The sequence below is a fragment of the Chiloscyllium plagiosum genome, unplaced genomic scaffold (assembly GCF_037043375.1).
Source record: "Chiloscyllium plagiosum isolate Xiang-an unplaced genomic scaffold, Cpla_swu_hap1 HiC_scaffold_5, whole genome shotgun sequence".
NCBI lineage: Eukaryota > Metazoa > Chordata > Chondrichthyes > Orectolobiformes > Hemiscylliidae > Chiloscyllium > Chiloscyllium plagiosum.
In genome coordinates this window covers 58,166,434-58,189,999 of record NW_028270143.1, presented here as the reverse complement: position 1 = coordinate 58,189,999, position 23,566 = coordinate 58,166,434, and the positions used below count along the sequence as shown (strand labels likewise).

The window sequence follows — 23,566 nt, the reverse complement described above, 5'->3', positions numbered from 1 at the left end:
AAGATTAAATTTGAGGATAAGCTAGCCAGTAATACAAAAGAAGACTAACAGTCCCTTTAGATATATAAAGGGCAGAAGAGAGACAAAGGTGGAACATTGGGCCACTGGAAAATGATGTTGGAGAGATAGTTGTGAGGAACAAGGAAATGGCTGAAGAACTGAGTAGTTACTTTGTGTCAGTCTTCACAGTGGAAGACACGAAAATTCAAGAGAGTGAAGGGCCAGAGCTCAATATGATGGCCATCACCAAGGAGAAGGTGCTTAAAAAAAACTGAAAGATATGAAGGTGGATAAATCACCAGGACCAGATGGGCTACACTCCAGAATTCTAAGGTAGATAGCTGAAGATACAGTGGAAGAAATAGTGGTGATCTTTCAGGAATCGCTAGAATCGGGGAAGAACCCAGAGGACTGGAAAATTGCTAACGTGACAGTCCTGTTTAAAAAGGGAGCAAGGCAGAGATGGAAAATTACAGACCAATTAACCTAATCTCGGTAGTGAGTTAAGATCCTGGAATCCATTAAGAATAGAGTCCCTACAGTGTGGAAACAGGCCCTTCGGCCTAACAAGTCCACACCGACCCTTCGAAGAGTATCCCACCCATTCCCCATTATTCTACTTTTATCTCTGACTTATCATCTAACCTACACATCCTTGAACATTATAGGCAATTTCCCATGGCCAATTCACTTAATGTGCACATTTTTGGGATGTGGGAGGAAATGGGAGCACCAAGAGGAAACCCACACAGACGCTGGGAGAATGTTCGAACTCCACACAGTCAGTTGCCCGAGGCTGGAATTGAACTGAGGTCCCTGGCGCTGTGAGGCAGCAATGCAAACCATTGTGCCACCCACAATGAGAAGGATGAGATTTCTGAATACCTGGTAGTGTATGGTAAAATATGGCAAAGTCAGCATAGTTTCATCAAGGAGAGGTCATGTCTGACAAATCTGCTGGGATTATTTGAGGAAGTAACAAGCAGATTAGACCAAGGAGAGCCAATGGATGTTATCTATCTGGAGTTTAAGAAGGTGTTTGATAAGGTGCCGCACTGGAGGCTACAGAGTAAGATAAGGGCGCATGGTATGAGAGGCTAAGATGCTAGCATGTATAGAAGCTTGGCTGAATGGCATATAACAGAGAGTGGGGATAAAAGCATCCTTTTCAGGATGGCAATCGGTGACAAGTGGTGTTCTGCAAGGCTCTGTGTTGGGACCACAACTTTTCACTTTATGCATTAACAATCTGCATGAGGGAACTGAGGGCATTCTGTCTAAGTTTGCAGATGATACAAAGATAGGTGGAGGAACACGTGGCATTGAGGAGGTGGGGAGGTTGTAGAAGGATTTGGACAGAGGAGAGTGGGCAAAGAAGTGGCAGATGGAGTACAATGTGGGAGAGTGAGGTCATGCATGTTCATAGGAAGAATAGAGGAATTAATTCTTTTTTTAAATGGGGAGGAAATTCTGAAGTGCAAAGAGACTTGAGAGTTCTAGTCCAGGATTCTCTCAAGGTAAACCTACAGGTTGAGTCAGTAGTTAGGAAGACAAATGTTTTTCCAACTGCAAGGGGACAAAAGCTCCATCCATTATTCCAGGTGAAGTCTCACCAGGACTCTATATAGTTGAAGTAACACATTTGAATTCTAAACTCAAATCCTTTTTTAAAAATTTTGATAAAGGCCAACATGCCATTCTTTATTGCTTGCCATATCCATGTGTTGATTTTCAATGACTTATGCATAGGGATTCTGTTTGAAGTTCAACATTTTAGAGTGACCCATCATTTAAATATTTTCATTCTTTCCTACCAAAGTGAATGATCTCTCATTTGTGTCTTATATTCCATTTGCATGAACTTAGTCTCCTGAAATTCCCTTGAAGCGACTTTGCATCTTACCACAGTTCCTGCTTCTGCCTCGTTTTGACACATATGCAACCTTAGCAATACTACATTTAATCACATTGATCAGGACTTTGGGCCCAGTCCTTCAGAGTTCCCTATGCGCCCTTAACCCACATACTTCTCGCATAGGCAACTTCTACTGCCTTCTGAAGATACACAAAGCCAACACACCAGGATGCCCCATCATATCAGGCAATGAGACCCTGTGAGAGAACGTCTCTGGCTATGTCGAAGCATCTTGAAACCAATTGTACAGGGGACCCCCAGCTTCTGTCACGGCACTACAGATTTCTTACAGAAACTCAGCACCCCCGGACCAGTCGAACCGGGAACATTCCTCATCACAATGGATGTTTCAGCACTCTACACCAGCATTCCCCACAATGACAGCATTGCGGCAACAGCCTCAATACTCAGTACCAACAACTGCCAATCTCTGAGCACCGTCCTACAACTCATCTGCTTTATCCTTGACCACAACATTTTCACCTTTGACAACCAGTACTTCATCCAGATACACAAAACAGCCATGGGGACCAAATTTGCACCCCAATATGCCAATATTTTCTTGCACAGGTTTAAACAAGACTTCTTCTCTACGCAGGACCTCCAACCAACACTATACACCAGGTACGTTGATGACATTTTCCTCCTCTGGACCCAGGGCAAGGAGTCACTGAAACAACTACAGTGATATCAATGAGTTTCATCCCACCATCAAACTCGCCATGGACTAGTCTCTCGTATCTGTCTCATTCTTGGATTCGTGTATTTCCATCAAGGATGGGCACCTCAGCAACTCACTCTACCACAAAACCTATGGATAACCTCACGATACTACACTTCTCCAGCTTCCAACTGAAACATATTAAAACAGCCATCCCCAAAGACAAGCCCTATGCATACACAGGATCTGTTCAGATGAGGAGGAATGTGATGGCCACCTGGAAGTACTCAAGGATGCCCTCATAAGAACGGGGTACGATACTCAACTCGTCGACACCAGTTCCGACATGCCACAGCGAGAACCGTAATGATCTCTTGAGGAGACAGACATGAGTTGCAACCGACAGGGTACCCTTCGTTGTCCAGTACTTCCCAGAAGCCGAAAGTCTACGCCACGTTATTTGCAGCCACAACACATTATCAATGAGGATGAGCACCTCAGCAAGACGTTGTCACAGTAGACGCAGCAAGACGTGTCAGAATGTCGACACGGATATCACCATTACACGTGGGGACACCTCTCAGCATGTACGTGGCAGGTACTCATGCAACTCAGCCAACATTGTCTATCTCATATGCTGCAGGCAAGGATGCCCTGAAGCATGGAACATTGGCGAGACCAAGCAGAGGCTATGGCAATGGATAAATGGACACCGCACAACAATCAATAGACAGGAATGATCCCTCCCAATTGGAGAACACTTCAGCGGTCTGGGACATTCGCCCCTGGACCTTTGGGTTACCCTCCTCCAAGCAACAACGCAAAGTGGCCGAACAGAGGCTGATAGCAAAGTTCGGTACCCATGGGGATCGGCTCAATCTGGACCTTGGGTTCATGTCACACTATAGGTGACCTCATTGCGCTAGAGACACACACAGACCGATGCGTACACCCAGACACTCCTACACACACACACACACACTCTTATAGACCCATACACTCACGCATAGCGTCTCTCATACGCTCACATGTACACTCTCACTTTCACACACGTACCCTCTCAGACTTTTATACATCTTTACACACACGCTCACATACTCACAGACACTCCTACCATTATTTTCCAACTCTCATGTAAACATTCCAGCATTTTCTCCAGAAACAATGTGTGGTCGCAGATTGTTCCTTCTTTGTTTCTCTTGCCCTCGCCCTTGATCTCTTGCCCTCGCCCTTGATCTCTTGCCCTCGCCCTTGATCTCTTGCCCTCGCCCTCGATCTCTTGCCCTCGCCCTCGATCTCTTGCCCTCGTTCTCTCGCCCCCATGCCCTCGATCTCACGTCATCTCACCTCTCCCTCGATCTCTCGCCCTCGACCCCTCTCCCTCGCTTGCCCTTGCCCTCACTCTCTCGCTTGCCCCCTCTCACACTGTTTCTCATTCTTCATAACTGTTTGCCATTTGTATCTTTACAGTTTCATTAGTTGAGATTCAAGACCTGAGCTTTTGCTTAAATTTGAAAGCGATGTATCCCAGTATAAAATACTGTAAGGTTGTGGCCATTTATTTATAAAGCCTCCTTTACAACATTATTAATTGATTCTTTTTCAGTGCAAAGTGCTGGATCTAAAATAGCTTGTTGTTTACTTGGTTCCTCAGTGTACTGCTCTAGAAAACAATCTTTCTCACATTCCAAACATTTGTCCTCCCCAACATTAATTCTCCTTAGGTTTATCTAGATCATATTTAGATGAAAAACTCCATGATCACTATTTTTGTTATTGCACCTCTAATTTCCTGAATAACACTGATTTACATTACTACAGTCATTCAGCCAATTAAAAAAAAAACCCTGCCAATGTTTTCTGATTCCACACAAACTGATTCTGTGTCTTGAAGTTTAGAATCATAGTTTTCTCTTGTAACAGTGCTAATGCCCTTTTTAATAAAGAGAGCTAGCCCACCATCTTTCCCAGATTTCATTTCTTCCTGAATGCTATGTTTCCTTGGATAATCAAGTCCTAGGTTTGGTTTCCTTGTAACCATGTCTTTGTAATGATTATCAGGTTACACATGTGAATTTCTATTCATGCTATCAGTTCTTATGTTGTGTTGAATATGTTGCAGGTATTTGGACAGAGTCCACGATTCAGTTTCTCTTGATCTGTAAACTTTGGCCCTATCTATTGGCTCACTCAAGCTTGTGATAATTGTTGCTTGCTGACATCCTCCCTCATCTTCATTATCTTCATTGCTTCCTTGATAAAATGCTTTTAGGATTTTCTGAAACCGAACATTTGATCACCTTTATCTTTATTGGTGCTATTAAAAGAATCTATGCTAATGTACATTTCTCTGGCAGCAGCTGTGATGCATCATCCCCAGCTATTTCAACTCATTAATACCGTGTCACACAACTCATCTGCCTTCCAATGTGTAGTACTTAACTCTTCAGTCCATGATAGTTAATCTACCATTGTTTTGATCACCTAATTTATTTGTTCTCATTTTGTAGATCCCTCCTGCCTTCACTTCAGTTGTCTCTATTGGGAGACCTTAAGCAGTATCCGGGTAAACCCTAGACTCTCAGTGCAGTACTCTATAAAAGACCAGAAATCGTGGAAGCATTTGAAAAGGGTGAATTCAAAGCCAAAACATGTTTGAATAAAATGGGAATGTGCTGGAAAAATTCAGCAGATCTAGCAGCATCTGTGGAGAGAGAAAGAAAGCTAATGTTTTGAGTGCCATGCTGTTCAAAAGAAAGCATAGACAGAGCTGGGAAGGCAAGGATGACAGAGTCTATAAGAGGATAGACAGGTTAGGAAAGTCAGCAAAATCTTGGCAGATGGAATGCAATGTGGAAAAATGTAAGGTTATTTGCTTTGGCAGAAAAAAGGGAGGAGCTCAATATTATTTAGAAGGAGAAAGACTGCAGAAAACTGGAAAGGTTTGGGAGTCCTCATTCATGAATAACAAAAACTCCACGCCCCTCTTCAGAGAATGATGAAGGCAAATGGAAAGATGACCTTTATCTGAGAGGAGATGAAGAATTAAAGGAGGGAGGTTTCACTAAAATTCTTACGACACTAGTCAGGCTACAACTGAAATACTGTGAACAGTTTTGATCCCGAAGTAAAGATGTACTGGCCTTGGTGGCTGTTCAGACAAGCTTCACTCAGCTGTTACCTGGTATGGAGGGATTGTTTTATGAGGAAAGCTTGAGTAGAGTAGGCCAGTACTGATGCGAATTTAGAAGAATGAGGCAATTTTTTTTTTTGAAGCATACAAAATTCTTAGGACAGCTGGCAAGTAGATGCAGAGAGTTTGTTTCCGCTTGTGGGAGAGTGTGCAACCAGAGGGCATAATATCAGATTAAGGGGTTACACATAAAGACAGAAATGAAGAAGAATTTCATCTGAATGTTGTGAATCTGTAGAATTATTTACAGCAAAGACCTGTTAAGCATATTCAATCCTGAGCTTGACCAATTTTTAATTGGTTACGGTTATAAGGTAGGAAAGTGGAATTAAGGGTTATTAGATCAACCATGATGTCATTGAATAGAAGAGCAGTCTCAAGGGGTTGAACGGACTATATCTCCTCCTTTGTCTTATGGTCTTCGAATGACATACTAACCTACTCACCCTATGATCCTCTGTATAACCAAGACTTATCCATGATCCCCACCCTTAGGCCTGTATATACCAATTGATACCAACTCATATCCCCATCCTTTGTCCTTACACCGGCATTCACCATGGACAGACCTCAGGGACTATGCTGCCATAACATACTGTGTATTGTTATCTTTAAAAAAATGCATTGAAATTCCATCATTTAATCTCTTATGGAAGGAAACTTCATTTTAGTACTCAATACCTTTTATTATGAAAATAAAACATTCCTACAACCATATAGAGCTGAAAATCTGGTTCACTAATGTCCTTAAAAGAAGGAAATTGCCATTCTTAACTGGTCTGGCCGACATGTGACTCCAGATCCACAACAAATGTGGTTGACTCTTAACTGCCCTCTTAAATGCTTCCCTATCCAGTGATGCCCTTATTCCAAGAATAAATAAAAAAAGCAAACTGTTCACTTAACTGGGATCTGACTGTGATAACGTTAACTTTTAAATTCAGTCCTGCAGTGCACAACCCTATAATGATGACTCTCAGACTTATGTCGACAGAGTGCCATGAACATGATATAATTTTTTAATATCATTCAATTGTCTTGAGTCTTGAACATTGACTGCCAAAAGGCATTGACTTCTGTTATGATTTCAACTGTCAGAGCAGACAAGTAGATTGTTATATGAATTAACTTTAAAAAGTCATTAAATACTTCAAGAATTCCAGCACTGCTCTGTAAAGACTCCAAGCTTCTGTTGTGGTTGAATGGGGAACAGGAAGAAGAATATTACGAAGAATTCCAACAGGTTGAAACATTTAAAAGATATTTAGGTAAATGTGGGAATAAGAAATGTTTGGATGGATAAGGGTCAAGTGCATGGACTGGTTGGACAGAACTAATCTGAACTCCATGAGAGAAATCTTGAAACAGAAACTGCTCCCAACAGGAAAGCATCCAAGACAATCCAGCTAAAAGCATGCAGGACTCCACCAGACTATCACAAAGCACAATCTCCTGCACTTGATGGGCATTAGTGGGCATCATTTGTTGCCATTCTCTCCCCATCACTTAAACAAGCACATAGAGTCATAGAGATGCACAGCATGGAAACATACCCTTTGGTCTCAACTCATCCATGCCAACCAGATATCCCAACTCAATCTAGTCCCACCTGCCAGTATGTAGCCTATTTCCTCCAAAACCCTTCCTATTCATATACCCATCCAAATACCTCTTAAATGTTGCAATTGTACCAGCCGCCACCACTTGCTCTGGCAGCTCATTCCATACATGTACCGCCCTCTGCGTGAAAAAGTTGCCCTTTAGGTCTCTTTTATATCTTTCCCCTCTCACCTTAAACCTATGCCCTCTAGTTCTGGACTCCCCCACTCCAGCGAAAAGACTTTGTCTATTTATCCTATCCATGCCCCTCAAAATTTTATAAACCTCTATAAGGTCATCCCTCAGCCTGCGACACTCCAGAGAAAACAACCCTAGTCTATTCAACCTCTCCCTATAGCTCAAATCCTCCAACCCTGGCAACATCCTTGCAAATCTTTTCTGAACCCTTTCAAGTTTCACAACATCCTTCTGATAAGGAGACCAAAATTGCACACGATATTCCAAAAGTGGTCTAACCAATGTCCTATACAGCTGCAACATGACCTCCCAAGGCCTGTACTCAATTCTCTAACCAATAAAGGAAAGCATACCAAAAGCCGCCTTCACTATCTTATCTACCTGCGACTCCACTTTCAAGGAGCTATGAACCTGCACTCCAAGGTCTCCTTGTTCAGCAACACTCCCTAGGACCTTACCATTAAGTATATAAGTCCTGCTAAGATTTGGTTTCCCAAAATGCAGCATCTCACATTTAGCTAAATTAAACTCCATCTGCCACTTCTCAGCCATTGGCCCATCTGATCAAGATCCTGTTGTAATCTGAGGTAACCTTCGCTGTCCACTGCACCTCCAATTTTGGTGTCATCTGCAAACTTACTAACTATACCTCTTATGCTCACATCCAAATCATTTATATAAATGATGCTAGGTAGCGTACCTAGCACCGATCCTTGTGGTGCTGTACGGGTCACAGGCTTCCAGTCTGAAAAACAACCCTCCACCACCACCCTCTGTCTTCTACCTTTGAGTCAGTTCTGTATCCAAATGGCTAGTTCTCCCTGTATGCCATGAGATCTAACCTTGCTAACCAGTCTCCCATGAGTAATATTGTCGAACCATTTAGGACAGAGATGAGGAGAAACTTCTTCACCCAGAGAGTGGTGGCTGTGTGAAATGCTCTGCCCCAGAGGGCAGTGGAGGCCCAGTCTCTGGATTCATTTAAGAAAGAGTTGGATAGAGCTCTCAAGGATTGTGGAATTGAGGGTTATGGAGATAAGGCAGGAACAGGATACTGATTAAGGATGATCAGCCATGGTCATATTGAATGGTGGTGCAGGCTCGAAGGGCAGAATGGCCTACTCCTGCACCTATTGTCTATTGAACGCCTTACTAAAGTCCAAATACATCACATCTACCACTATGCCCTCATCAGTCCTCTTTGTTACTTCTTCAAAAAACTTATTCAAGTTTGTGAGACATGATTTCCGACGCACAAAGCCATGTGACTATCCTTAATCAATCCTTGCCTTTCCAAGTACATGTACATCCTGTCCCTCAGGATTCCCTCCAACAACTTGCCCACCACCGGCGCAGGCTCACTGGTCGACAGTACCCTGGCTTGTCCTTACCACCTTTCTTAAACAGTGGCATAACGTTAACCAAATCTCCGGTCTTCTGGCATCTCACTTGTGACTGTCGATGATGCAAATATCTCAGCAAGAGGCCCAGCAATCACTTCCCTAGCTTCCTAAGAGCTCTAGGGTGCACCTGATCAGGTTGTGGCAATTTATCCACTTTTATGCATTTCAAGACATCCAGCACTTCCTCCTGTGTAATATGGACATTTTTCAAGATGTCATCATCTATTTCCCACACTCTATATCTTCCCATCTCCTTTACCACAGCAAATACTGATGCAAAATACTCGTTTAGCATCTCCCCCATTTCCTGCGGCTCCACAGAAAGGCTGCCTTGCTTATCTTTGAGGGGCCCTATTCTCTACCTAGTTACTCTTTTGTCCTTAATGTATTTGTAAAAACCCTTTGGATTCTTCTTAACTCTACTTGGCAAAGCTATCTTGTCTCCTTTTTGCCCTCCTGATTTCTCTCTCAGGGATACTCCTACTGCCTTTATACTCTTCTAAGGATTCACTTGATCTATTCTGTCGATACCTGACATATGCTTTCTTTTTCTTAACCAAACCCTCAATTTCTTTAGTCATCCAGCATTCCCTACACCTACCAGCCTTTCCTTTTACCCTAACAGGAATATATTGTTCTCTGGATTCTCATTATCTCATTTCTGAAGGCTTCACATTTTCCAGGCGTCCCTTTACTTGCAAACATCTGCTGCCAGTCAGCTTTTGAAAGTTCTTGCCTAATACCGTCAAAATTACCATCAATTTAGTACTTCAACTTTTAGATCTGGTCTATCCTTTTCCATCATTATTTTAAAACTAATAGAGTTATGGTCGCTGGCCCCTTAATGCTCCCCCACTGACACCTCAATCACCTGCTCTGTTTTATTTCCCCAAGAGTAGGTCAAGTTTTGCACCTTTTCTCGTAGGTGCATCCACATACTGAATCAGAAAATTTTCTTGTACACACTTAACACAGTGGCAGTCCTAGTCTATGTTTGGAAAGTTAAAATCCCCTACCATAACCACCCTATTATTCTTAGCAATAACTGAGATCTCCTTTCAAATTTGTTTCTCAATTTACCTCTGATTATTAGGGGGTCTGTAATACAATCCTAATGAGGTGATCATCCCTTTCGTATTTCTCAGTTCCACCCAGATAACTTCACTCGATGTATTTACGGTAATATCCTCTCTTAGTACAACTGTAATGCTATCCCTTATCAACAACGCCACTCCCCATCCTCTCTCGCCTCCCTCCCTGCAGCATTTGTATCCTGGAACATTAAGCTGCCAGTCCTGTCCATCCCTGAGCCATGTTTCTGTAATTGCTGTGATATCCCATCCCATGTTCCTAACATGACCTGAGCTCATCTGCCTTCCCTGTTAGGCCTCTTGCATTGAAATAAATGCAGCTTAATTTAATCAGTCCTATCTTGTTCTCTGCTTTGTCCCTGCTTGCCCTGACTGTTTGACTTGCCTTTGTTTTCAGCTGTACCAGTCTCAGATTGATCTCTTTCCTCGTGATCTCCCTGAGTCCCTCCACCTTACGAGTTTAAATCCTCCCGAGCAGCTCTAGCAAATCTCCCTGCCAGTATATTAGTCCCCTTCCAATTTAGGTGCAATCTGTCCTTCTTATACAGGTCACTTCTACCCCAAACCAGCTTCCAATGATCCAAAAATGTGAATCCTTCTCCCATACACCAGCTCCTCAGCCATGCATTCATCTGCTCTATCCTCATATTCCTGCCCTCACTAGCTTGTAACACTGGGAATAATCTAGATATTCCTACTCTCTCGAACCTGCTTTTATGCATTCATCTGCTATATCCTCATATTCCTGCCCTCACTAGCTCGTAGCACTGGGAATAATCTAGATATTCCTACTCTCTAGGACCTCCTTTTAAATTCCTGCCTAACTCTGTAATGTCCCTTCAGAATCTCAACCTTTTCCCTTCCTATGTCATTGGTACCAACATGTGCTGTGACCTCCTGCTGGCCCCTCTCCCCCTTGAGAACATTCTGCACCCTCTCTGAGACATCCTTGATCCTGGCACCAGGGAAGCAATATTCTGATTTTTTGCTGCTGGCCAAGGAAACGTCTGTCTGTACCTTGGACTGGAGAGTACCCTAACACAATCGATCTCTTGGAACCTGAAGTGTCCCTCATTGCATTAGAGCCAGTCTCAATAGCCGAAACTTGGCTGTTCATGCTACGTTTCCCTGAGAGTCCATCACACCCTACATTTTCCAAAACCGCATACTTTTTTGAAATGGGGATAGCCACAGACGACTTTTGCACTAACTGCTTACCTCTCTTCCCTTTCCTGAAGTTAACCTATCTATGTGACTGTATCTGTGACTTTTCCCCCTTCCTATAACTGCCATCCATCGCATCCCCTTGCTCTTATAAATTCCTCATTGTTTCTAACTGTCTCTCTAATCGATCCATTCGATCTGATAGGATTTGCAACCAACAGCATTTATTGCAGATATAATCCTCAGTAACCCTTAAACTCTCCCTAATCTCCCACATCCGACAAGAAGAGCATATCACTCTACTAAAGGCCATTTTTGCTTCTTTCAATCTACAGACCCAGAAAATAGCACTATCTTATTCCTCTACAAAACACTGCTCCAGGTTAAATTAATACTTAAGGCTTATATTTTAAGTTCAATCAAGAGACATATCTCAATAAAACATATAATCAAGGAAGGACCCACTCTACTCACTACTGCAGACTTACTGTCAGGCCACGCTTAAAATGTCCACTTACCTGATTCTGCGTTGTGACCTCTCCCAAACAGGTTCCTTCAAGATCAGTTGTGAATTTCACCATTTGTTAATTTTCCTAGGCACGTTCCGATGTCCAGCGATACATGAATTCAAACAGCAAGGGCATTTACTGTGCAGGTTCACTGCTCTGTCAGTTAGCAATGTGGGTTTCTCTCTCTCACTCTCTCACTCTCTCACTCTCTCACTCACTCTCTCACTCTCCCACTCTCTCTCACACATACACTCTCACACTCTCTCTCTCACTCTCTCTCTCTCTCTCTCTCACACTCTCTCTCTTTCTCTCTCACACTCTCACTCTCTCTCTCTCTCTCCCACCCTCCCTCCCTCCCTCACTGGCCTCACCATGTGCTTCCTTTGTCCGTTCCTTTAAAAGTGCTGTTGTTTTGACTTTTGTTTTGGAACTTTGGAGAAAACAATGCAACAGCATATACAACTCCTGGAATTCGAGGAAATCCACTCCAACACCTAAAATACCTCAAAAAAGGAGCAGCTGTTACGGCCAGAAATTTTTCCCGTCCTCCATCCTGGAGTACCTTCTAATCAATGTCTGGTAACATGCTTTTAAAATGTGCAGTAATCCTTTCGGTAATCCTGCATTATTAAAACAAAGGTTTTGCCATTTCAGTGCTCAGTCAAAAATACAGAAAAATTTAAAAAAAACTCTTCTGAGAAGGCTCACTGGACCTGAACATTAACTCTGATTTCTCAACACAGATGCTGCCAGGCCTACTCAGCTTTTTTTTGTTTCTGATTTCCAGCATTCACAGATCTTTCAGTTTAAAAAAAAAGATATGGCCTTTGCATTCAACATTTTTCAACATTTGGTAAGGCAATTAATAATTGACTGTTTTGATACCTTTCCTCTTCACTTTATATTTATGTAATAGTAGCATAAATCTAAATTTAGTGATCATTTCACTGAAGTTGTCTATGTGTATATTTGATGCTATTATCATTTATCACAGAAAGAAATTTTTCAGCTTTCTATCTTCTTTTAACCATTCATGGAATGTGCATGTCATTAGTAAGACCAACAGTTATTACCCATCCATAATTACTTTAATGCAAGTGATCATGTGCTGTCTGTGAACTAATGCAATCATGTGGTATATGTTGTACTACAGCACTGTTAGATGGGAATATCCAAGGTTTTGACTGATTTTTATCATTCCTTTCTCATTTTAAAAAAAACTGGTGGTAAAAGACTTTGGGGAGGAAGTGAGTCCACCTCTGCTAAATTTGTGCTCATAGAAAAGTTCCTAGTCCATCATAATCTCCCAAATGTTGATGTTGAGGAATTTTGTGATATTAATGCTGTTGAATGTCAAATGGAAGGGGAGGAATCTCCTGTTAGAGAAAATTGTTGCCAAACACTTGTATTATATAAATGTTACTTTACTACTATCAGCCCAAGCCTGAATATTATCCATGGTTGTATGTGGGGTGTGTAAGTTTTTGAGCTACAAATGATGCAGAACATTGTAATCTCCAATAGACAGGGTCAATTTTGACTTTATGATGAGGAATGCCATTGAAACATTGAAGGAAACCTTGACCTGCCTTGAAGAATTCCTCCAAAGACATCCTGCGATTTGAGGTGATCAGTATGTCACAACCACACTGGATTTAATCTGAAAGGTCTGTTTAATGTCATCTCATGTTATCTTTCTCTCCTCAACTCTGCAGTTCAGTTCGTTTACCTGTGTTTGAATAAAAATTAGATTGAAATGTGGATCCAACTGATCTAAAACTAGATCTAAACCTAAAGAACTAAAAGCATAGTATTCCATGGAACTTTTCCAGAATCACCGGTTTCAACAAGGACCCGTGACACAACAGCAATCTTGTTTGACGATTTTCCTTGAATTCTTTGAAAATAAACCAAAGGGAGTTGATAAAGGGCAACTAGATGTATTTGGATTTCCATAAAACATTTCATAAAGACAAAAGACACAGAATTGAGATTAATGGGTCTTTTTCAAGTTGGAAAGGCATAACTAGTGGAGAACCACAAGGCTCAGTCCTTGGGCTTCAATTGTTTATTTTATGTATTAATGATTTGGGGGAAGGTACAGAGTGCAATCTATCCAATCTATTTTGCTGATGGTACAAAATGTTTGGGAGAGTATGCTGTAATGAGAATGTAGAAGGGAATATTGATAGTTAAGTGAGTGGGCAAAAAGTTGGTGGATGGAATTTGGTGTAGGCAAGTGTGAGGAAAAATCACTTTGGCAGGAAAAATCAAAAGGTAAGCTATTATTTAAATGGAGAGAAACTCCCAAAAAAGTGCAGGAGAGAGGATTTTCTTGTGTGTGAAACACAAGTTAGTTGCAGGTGCAGCAAGTAATTAAGGCAAATGAAATTTGGAGTTTAAAAACCTGTTAAATTATTACAGTTGTTACAAGTTTATACCACAATAGTGATGTTGGAGTTCTGTGTACAGGTTTGGACGCCATATCTAAGTAAGGATCTCCAGGCATTGGAGACAGTTGGGGTAGAGAAAGCTTACTTTCAAGATGAAAGGCTTTACTTATTAAGCACAGTTAAACAGGTTAGATCTTTATTAGTGGAGTTTAGACAAATAAGAAATGATCTTCTTGAAACGTAAAAGATTCTGAGGGGCTTAACAGAGTACATTTGAGAAGCTACTCCCACTAGTGGAGGGGATCTCAAATTAGGGGACATATTAAATAATAAGAGGACACTCGTTTAAATCAGAGATGCACTGAAATTTCTTCTGCGAGTAACGAAAGTTTGAAATTCCGTACCTCAGTCGTAGAGGCTAGATCACTAAAACCATTAAAGGAGGTGGGAGATTATTGAAATATCATGGAGTTTAGGGCTACAAGAAGCTGGTATGGAAGAGAATTTGAAGCCTGGGGCTTATCAACTTTATAGAATGGAAGGAGAAGCTTGAAGGGAGGAATGGCCAACTCTTGCTTCTATTTCTTATGTTTTTATCCTGCCAGAAACCAAAACAATCATCAGTGTTCAGGTTATTTGAATAAATCATACTCAATAGAACTGTCAACAACACCTTCCATCTCTTTACTGATGATTAAGAGAAGGCTGATAGGGCAATAACTCATTGCTACAGATTTGTTGTCCTGTGTTTTGTAAACAGGACATCCCAAAACAATTTTGGACTTGGTCAAAAAGATGCTCATGCTTAGCAACTTTTGCTAATGCTGTTCCATTACAACTGCAACGTACAGTTAATTATTGAGCATAAGCCTTCAGCACCTTCAGACTCTTGCACTCAACTGAAAGGGAATTATCTTTTGTTGTTTATCATGTACCCTGTCATATATTGAAATTGTGTGAAGTAAAACGCATTGGCTGAAGATTGGCATCTTTGATGTTTGTGACCTTGGGAAGAGGAACTTCCACTTCTGGTTGAAAATTGTTGTAAATGCTCAAGCCATTTCCCTTTGTCTAGGATCTGCCATCATTGTGGATGGGAAATTTGTAGGGGTTGTGCACTTAAATTGCTTAATATTTCAAAAGAAAATATTCTGCATTGATCTTTCACTGACAACTTCACAGTGATCTTTGTGCAAAAGCTTGGACAGCTTGTCTTTGGAAATTTCTAGGAAGGACCAATGTGAACAGATCAGGCTTTCCCTTCAGAAGATATATTTATTGCATCATCCAATTGCTATTTGTTAGTGACAGAAAATATGAAATGTCCAATCGTTTACTGTTGCCTCTCTGGCTCTTGGTTCATGTCATTTGAATCTCTGCCTACTCGTTTAGTCCAGCAATGATTTTGAATTTGACTTTATAGACCTTTCCTTGAAATTGGGGAAAACTCGGAAACAGAGTTGCAAATTTGCTCATATATGGTTATTTTCAGCTCCTTTGGGTCATTTTAAATCTCTACTGTTGTATTTATTCATTGATAGCAAATCCATCTCACAGTTTTAATAAGCCAGATTCAACAATAGATTCTTCATTTCCAGTATTCTAATACTAGATCAGGAAGCGCTACATTGGAAAATGTTAAAATGAGGCTGCGTCTTATGTGCAGTCACTGCTTAAAAGTAGAAGAAAGTGTAATTTTATATTGGTTCTGTAGAGGATGTAAATCAATTATTTGCAACTGCTAGCAATCCAGAATCAGTCATTGCTACAGGTGACTAAACCCGATGGTACTGCACAAATGCAATGCTTAAATTGTTTTAAGTTACATCAGTTACTACAAAGCTTCCCATTGCGTGGGTAAAGTTGGCAAATAAGATAGATTATAAATTTCGTGTTTACTTTTATCCAGATTTCTAAGCTGTTTTGTGTTTGTTAATATGTCTGAAAATTTTCATGACATCATATATGATTCCTCTTGAAACACATTCTCAAATTGATTAGAATGGCAAAGTAAATTGGAGCACTGTAATGATCTGTGTGGGAACTGATTACATCAGCCAGAAAAGGTTACTCTGATTGGTCAGCACACATCGTTTGATTCACTAGCTAACTGACTGTGTGTACTAACCCTTTGTAGAGCTCACCGAGTCATGTACACACCCTAGAGTAATGTAATCTCTTGCAACACTAGTCAGTTCTTGGGAGTATGTATGACAGGTTCAGTAATCCTTTGATACATTATAACATTATAACATCCTGAGTGTGCTACATTACTGAAAGGGCTTGCAAGAGACAAAGAACTCTAGATAAAGCAGCAGGCTTAATTTTAAAATGCCATCCTGTTCTCCTAACTGCTATTTTTTCCAAACTGAGGTAAGATATTCACAGCAAATTACCCTGAAGGTTTCCTTCATATTCTGATGTTGGTCATGTGTCTTTGTTGGTGTGAGCTGATGATATTAACAGGCCTGTCTTAACTACAGTTCATATGAACACTCAATGGCTTCTTTCAGTTGAAATGTCAGGGGAAGGAGTGACAGAAATGAAATTATTACTGTAGAACTGATTAATTTTCCACAATTGACTGTTTTAAAAGCATTAAAATTTACAACAGAATGATTAATGTTTGAAATATTTGTACGGGGGAAGTATTACCTGCAGTTGTAAATCATGTGGCTTTGAATAACTTAAATAATAATAAGAAATTAGTTTTAAAGGTTTGATTGATGGAGATTTGGTAATTTTATAGTTCTTTCATTAAATAACTTAATTATTGTACTAACAGTGTTCAGTATTTTAAATAATGCAATGTATCTTCCTTAAACTCTTTATTGGATAAAAATCAGTTGTTTCTCTTTTTTCGGTAGATCATTAAAGTTTTTAGCGAAGATGGAACAAGTAAGGCAATTGAACTTCCATCTGACATGACTGCCAGAGATGTCTGCCAACTGTTGATATACAAATGTCATTGTGTTGACGACAATAATTGGTCATTGATTGAACATCACCCACATCTAGGTCTCGGTAAGAACGGCATAAGATGCAAAATTAATTGAATGACCATCACTCATTTTTATCATTTAGCTTGGAAAAGTAAGCTTACATAAACTACTCATCAGTCATGGCTACATACATTTTTTAAAAATATCTTTGTAGTTAAATATTTATAGATGCTGGTAAGAAGAACAGCAGGAATGAAACTTGAAAAATATGTTGCTTCAGGTTCAATATATTGTATGTAAAAGTGAGGGTTGAAGTGATTATTTTCATGAAATGCATTGCAACTTACATTTTTGATTGCATTTTGCACTTTTTTTTCATATACAGGGGAACCTCGATTATCCGAATGTGAATAAGCGGGCACTATTTCGTTCGGATAATCAATTATTTGCTTAATTGATTAAATGCCTTACCTCTGGGAGTCAGAGTTTTTAAAGTCTGTTCCCCATTCAGGAAACTGCAGCAGCACAGCGCGCGAGCTCCCGCCCTAACACCGCTCCCACCCACCCATCCCTGTCCAGCACTGCCCTCGCCCCATCCACATCCAGCACTTCCCCTGCTCCCCCATCCCCCTCCAACACTGCCCCACCACCCATCCTCGTTCAACACTGCCCCTGCGCCCCCATCCTCGTTCAGCACTGCCCCCGTTCCAGGGCAGCGGGATTGCTGCCTTTATGGGGTAAGTCTCCAAACAGTGCGCGCACACACTTTTTACTACACCTTTTTGACAGGTTCAACCTCTGTTCTGTACAGGGCAATGTTGGTCAGATTATCTGGGGAAGGGGGCGTGTGGGTTTAGGGTATACTTCTCTGTAGAACACCAGGGAAAGTGTGGGGAGAGAGAGGGCGAGAGGTCAGTCATTTGAAGACGGTGTCTGTTTAATCACTGTAAACAAAAGATGCGATCACTGTTAGAAACACATTCTTTGATGTAATGTTTCTATTGGGACCTCGCGATCTCCTTTGGATAATTGGTATTCGGATAATCGAGGTTCCACTGTATTTTGAAATTAGTTTTCAACTATTTAACTGAGTTAGCAGGATTTGAATGCATTATTGATGCATGAGTTAACATTACATGCTACCTTTACCCGATTTACAAGATTAGTACATCAACCTGAGTTCAGAGTTAGATCACTTATGGGGAAGGACAAGCTTTGGTTTACTATTTTAAGTTGGACTATTGCTGAAAAAGCATATTTTGTAGATTTCTTTCATTTACACTTACCACATCAATTTTATACTGGCCAGAGCCTTTCACAAGAAATACAAGTATCAAGGGAAAACAAGTTTTACACTACATGAGAACAGAATCCTGGTTGGTTAGCAAATGGATTCTGATTGATAGAAGTGTTGCCTTGAAAAATGCACCAGTTGGATGATGACTGACAAGCTTTGCTAAAGTTAACCCATGTTGACTGACCCTGGTCAAGGCTTGAAGCAGAGAGCGGTTATCACCTATTTTATTGAGTTGAAACAAGCGCAATGTGTGAACATATTCATTCTGTTTCCTAAGTACATTCATATTAAATGACATTAATGTAGCATTTTCAGTGTGGACAAGTGTGTCATACTGCAAGTTCAACTGAAAAATTGATTATCAGCATATTTCTGGGCATGATAAAGATTGTCTAGCAAATACTGTTTAATTGTGGAATTACATTTACTGTTGGATACTGTTTTGAGTTGAGCCAGCACAGACTGGTTGAATATAGCAAGTACCTTGCTTGTTGTCAACAGCTGAAGGGACATGCTGCTTAATATGGTCCTCAAGGCTTTGGGATACACACACTACATTCCTGTTATCTCTCAGGCACTGAAATTTGTATTCCACATTATCCATTTATGCACCCAGCAAAATGACCTGTTGGCTTGACCGCAGCATTCTGGGAGTGGCAAACACCATCATGTTGCTACTGCATAATAGCAATGTGAAATGGTTAGCTTCAACTGTTGCTTGATTTTGAGATACCTTGCCTTTCCAGGGTAACTGGAGATAGACTGAGTACTTTCTAGGAACAAGCATGACTTTGCATAATATACAGTAAATGGTTGTCAACAAAACAAGTGAAAGCTATCCAATGGTCAAGGTATTACCCTGATAAATGGACCAGTCAATGTGCCCAGTTAAAATTTAAGCAAAGCTTGGCAGCCGCCTGTCGACATCTCACTAGCGCATTCTCTATGGCAATTCCTCTATCAATCAGTGTCCACTTGTAAACAATTATCACTCTCTACTCAAACAGTATGAACTGCTGCTTTCCCTTTACATTGGTATTTCTTGTGAATTGTGAATCTAATAAGTATCAGATGAAAAACTTCAAAATATTTTCGTCAGTGGACCTCAACTGATGCACTACCAGTTGACTCTTTCAAGTTTTATCATAATTATTATTTACTATTATTACAGTTTAAGGTAAAAAGAGAATATGGAGGTATGCAGCATAAAACATCTTTGAAGTACCTCATAGATATCTCTGTGGCTCTTGAATACTTTCTCAAGGTATCATCAGTGACTCCAAATATACTTCCTTAAGTCACAGTTTTAATACTATATTCCACCTAATTTAGAAATTTGCAGCATTTCTTTCTTAAAATGTTCTGACCATACTTCAGGAATTACCAAATAAATAATTTTAAATAAATTTTAGCCTATTGGTGACATGTGGGGAAAAAAATACCTGATTAATTTGACTGCCGTGAAACCTGTGTACTTCAAAACTCAAGAGTTGCACAAATTGTTGAGTTTGACCAGTCCTGTTCAGTGCTTTACTTTGGTAGTAACAAGGCTCTGGTGAATAACCAATGTGAAATTAATACAAATTATGTTTGAAGTGACATTTTTTGAATAAATGTTTTGAAGATGTGAGTCATATTCTGAAGATTGAAGTAAAATTACTACTTTGTCCTTATCTAGATGAGGAGCCCTCGTTAGTATAGAATACAGAATAGTCACGTCTATGATCTTGACAAAATTTATAGATACGTCAAATTTTTGGAGGTTTGTGAAGAATATCATTTCTTGTTCAAAATGTTGCATGTTTTCTTCAAATTGTCAGGAATCCTTTGCACTTAAGATAAATTCTTGGAAAACAAGGGAAAGAAAAGTGAAGCAGAACAGCAGTGAGAAAAATGATGAATATTGAAAACTTAAAAATTCAAATTGAACAAATAAATTTACAGTCAAAGGGAATAAGGGAAGCAAGCTGAGTTATAATGGCAGCTAGCTGAGAAACTAGCAAATTGTAAAAATTTGGTCAGAACTTTACTGTACACAAGTGTCACCTTGGTTGAGGGCACATCTGCCTTCATTGTTTAGCAGCTGACATGATCTGTGAAGGTGTAATATTGAACATACAGAACAAATACCTTATGGTACAGGTTTGCTCAACAGGTTAAACTAGTTGTGCTGAGAGAAATTGTTGAATTGCACACAAGCTACATTAAATGCTGAATGGCATGATATCATGCATTTGTAAGTCTCGTTGGGAATGCAGTATTACTATCCCACTTCAGGCTGTGAGCATTCTATCTTTTTGAGAAAGTACTGGATTACTGGAAATATTATCCTTTGCATGGAATGTTATTGGGATCTTATGTGGGTATGTAAGAGAAGAACTAAGAATCACCTTGGTTTTCTGGATAGCTTTCATCCCTTATCCATTACCATCTAGTTATTTAATTTATTTGCTGTAATTGATGTATGTACAGCCAGCTGTAGGCCACTGTATTTGTCTTCAAAATAGTCTAAAGAAATTCTGTAACTGAATCATTTTTAGGGTGTTTTTAGAGATGAGAGGTGCAATATCAAGGCAACATTAGAAGTAGTTTGGCTTTTTCAAAAGTTCACCTTTTCTCTTTCGTTTGCTCACTGTAGCATGCATGGCAATATACATTCTTGCACAAAACTTTCACTTTTTAAAATATTTTTCGTGAATTGACTAACTTCTCTTTGTAGTGATGATAACCTGATTGAAGTTCATTGAGGAATGTATTTATCTTGCATTCTCATTAATGTGTCTTTAAAGATATTTGTTTGCCACCAGCTGAAATCCTGTTGTTCAAAATTGTTGATGCTCTTAACTCAATCCTTTAAAATGTTTTAAAACTTAACTACAAAGATATCTCCTGTTTATAGTACATTCTGACAGGAATGTGGCAAGTGTGAGGGTCAGGGAGGGAATTGGTGAGTCAGTGTTGGGAGCAGGAATAAAACCGTGCTGGGGAAACCTAGTAGATCTGGCAGCATCTGTGGAGAGAAAGAAACAGTTCATGTTTAGAGTTCAATTACTTGTCTTTGGAACACAAGCTCATTGGGCTTGTAGTATTTTAGTTTCATTCGAGTTGGGAGTAGAGTCCTTGTACCAATTAGGTTCAAGGCAGCCAATAGTTTTAATGGAAAAAATGCAGGTCATGAACAAAGCTCATCTTTATTATTTGTTTTCTTGAGGGAAAATTATTTTTGTTTAACTGTTCATTATTAGGTACACATTAGGAATGCTAAATGAGTTGCTGAATATATCTAACTTTTGGTTCATTCCCTCATTATTTCATAATATCATTTGAAGAAGCTACTAAGTTCAAACATACAAAATATATTCTTTTTTCCAACATGAATAGCAAAGTATTTATATGATTCAAATGTCATGGAGGATAACATTTAACAGAAATTGTTTAAACTACTCTGAAGTCTGCCATTCTGCATGGTTGAATATTAATATATCTATTATTTACAACACCATTAAAATTCCGTGATATCTCTTGTCATACTCAGCAGGGACATTTATCACACAAATTCTCAATGCTTTTTTACAGAAAGATGTTTGGAAGACCATGAACTAGTCGTACAAGTACAATCCACATGGATAATAGGAAATGAAAGTAAATTTTTATTCAGAAAAAACTATGCCAAATATGAATTCTTCAAACATCCAGTGGCAAGTACCTTTTTGTCTGATACTTGAAATGACTTTGACATATTTATGACACATTGATACCTTAACTGGTCACCTGATTTTGAAAGTATATCTTGCATAAATTTGCACTATAAATAATATATTTATAAAATGAAGGAAATATCTTTTAAGTGCAATAGTGTAGATTTATTCCAGTGATTTAAGCTGAAGAGGTCTTTTGTTGTTCATTTCAAAGTTTTAACAAACTCAGGCTTTTAGTTTGAAAAGTCATTTTATTTTCTTTGCAGTTATCTGAGTTTAAGTTTTAAAGCACGTTGAAAGTGTTCCAAGTATGTGCTCATTAGTAGTATGCTGTAGTTTTCCAAGAATTTGCAACATCCTGAGTCTTACGGTTTACAAACATGAAATTTATCAGATACCTGTTATGTATCATAGATGTGATTTTCAGCAACAGAGGCAGGGAAGAGATGGAATGTCACAGATATGAAAATAGGTTTTTTTGTTGCAGATGGAATTTTGAGTCAGGAGTTTAGTTCAAGATGAAATAAGTCACTGAGGTTGCAAACAGTCTTGATCAGCCTGGGACACTAACCAGAGAGGAAAATGGAATCAATGGAGAGCAAAATTTTTCGTAGAAGGGTTGTAGGTAATGGCTTCAGGCTTCTTGGTGTTTACTTGGTGAAGTTTCAATTTTGTGAACAATGAGTTTGCAAGAGGGCAGGAGGGAAGGAAAGAAGGAAAAATTGAGTAAAAGATGCAACATTAAGTATGGGAATAGCATTCGTTAGAGGAACCTTAATTTGGTGGTCATGGATATGCAGCAGTATGACAGATGATCTCAAACTCATTGACCAAAATGCAAAAGCTTCTTGCACATGTAGGTGAGGATAGACTGACATGGTAGAAGATCACAGAAGTGAGTGTAAAAATGGGGACCGTTATCTGCAAATTCAAGCATGATTTTGCAGTGTTCAGAGGATTGACATTGGAGAGCAAAACCAGAGTACTTGAAGTGTTTAGACCATATGATCAGTGATTAAATAAACATGCAAAGAGGGAGCAAAGATGACAAAGGTATTGAGTGTGGAGGAAAATGTATTTTACTCTGAATAAGTTTACCAATGATTAAATTGAAGGGGTGATCGAATAAATCAGTAATCAACTTCGAGGTTTGATGATAGGCAGAGGGTGAAAACTAGACAGTTTAAAAGGTTGAAAGTGTCTTGCAAGTAACTTAGTATCATAGCATTATATAATTTTACAATATAGAAGGAAATGCATATGTCAGGTGTCTGCACATTTGGGCAACTTGAAGTCCCTCTGAAGTCACCCAGTTTCATCCTCACAATTCACTATTGTCCCTGACTTAGTGCCATCTGCTAAATTGGAGATTTTGATTTCAACACCAATCTCCAAATCATTTATATAAATCAGAAAAAAAAGGGTCTCGACATCAATCCCGAGAAAATATCACTTTCAACTCCGCTCCAATCTGAGAAATGCCTATTCAAAGCCCATCTGCTT

At 39.7% G+C, this 23,566-nt stretch overlaps 1 protein-coding gene across 8 annotated transcripts in view; it reads left to right on the top strand.

Moving 5' to 3' along the window:
- grb10b (growth factor receptor-bound protein 10b) overlaps nt 1-23,566 on the top strand; it is a 208,759-nt gene that overhangs the window by 116,908 nt on the left and 68,285 nt on the right. For all 8 annotated transcript variants that reach the window (XM_087987203.1, XM_087987201.1, XM_087987204.1 and 5 more), the window contains 2 exons: nt 16,994-17,150; nt 21,942-22,063. In XM_087987203.1, coding sequence (XP_087843329.1) covers nt 16,994-17,150; nt 21,942-22,063 — 279 coding nt within the window. The remainder of the gene's footprint in view (nt 1-16,993; nt 17,151-21,941; nt 22,064-23,566) is intronic.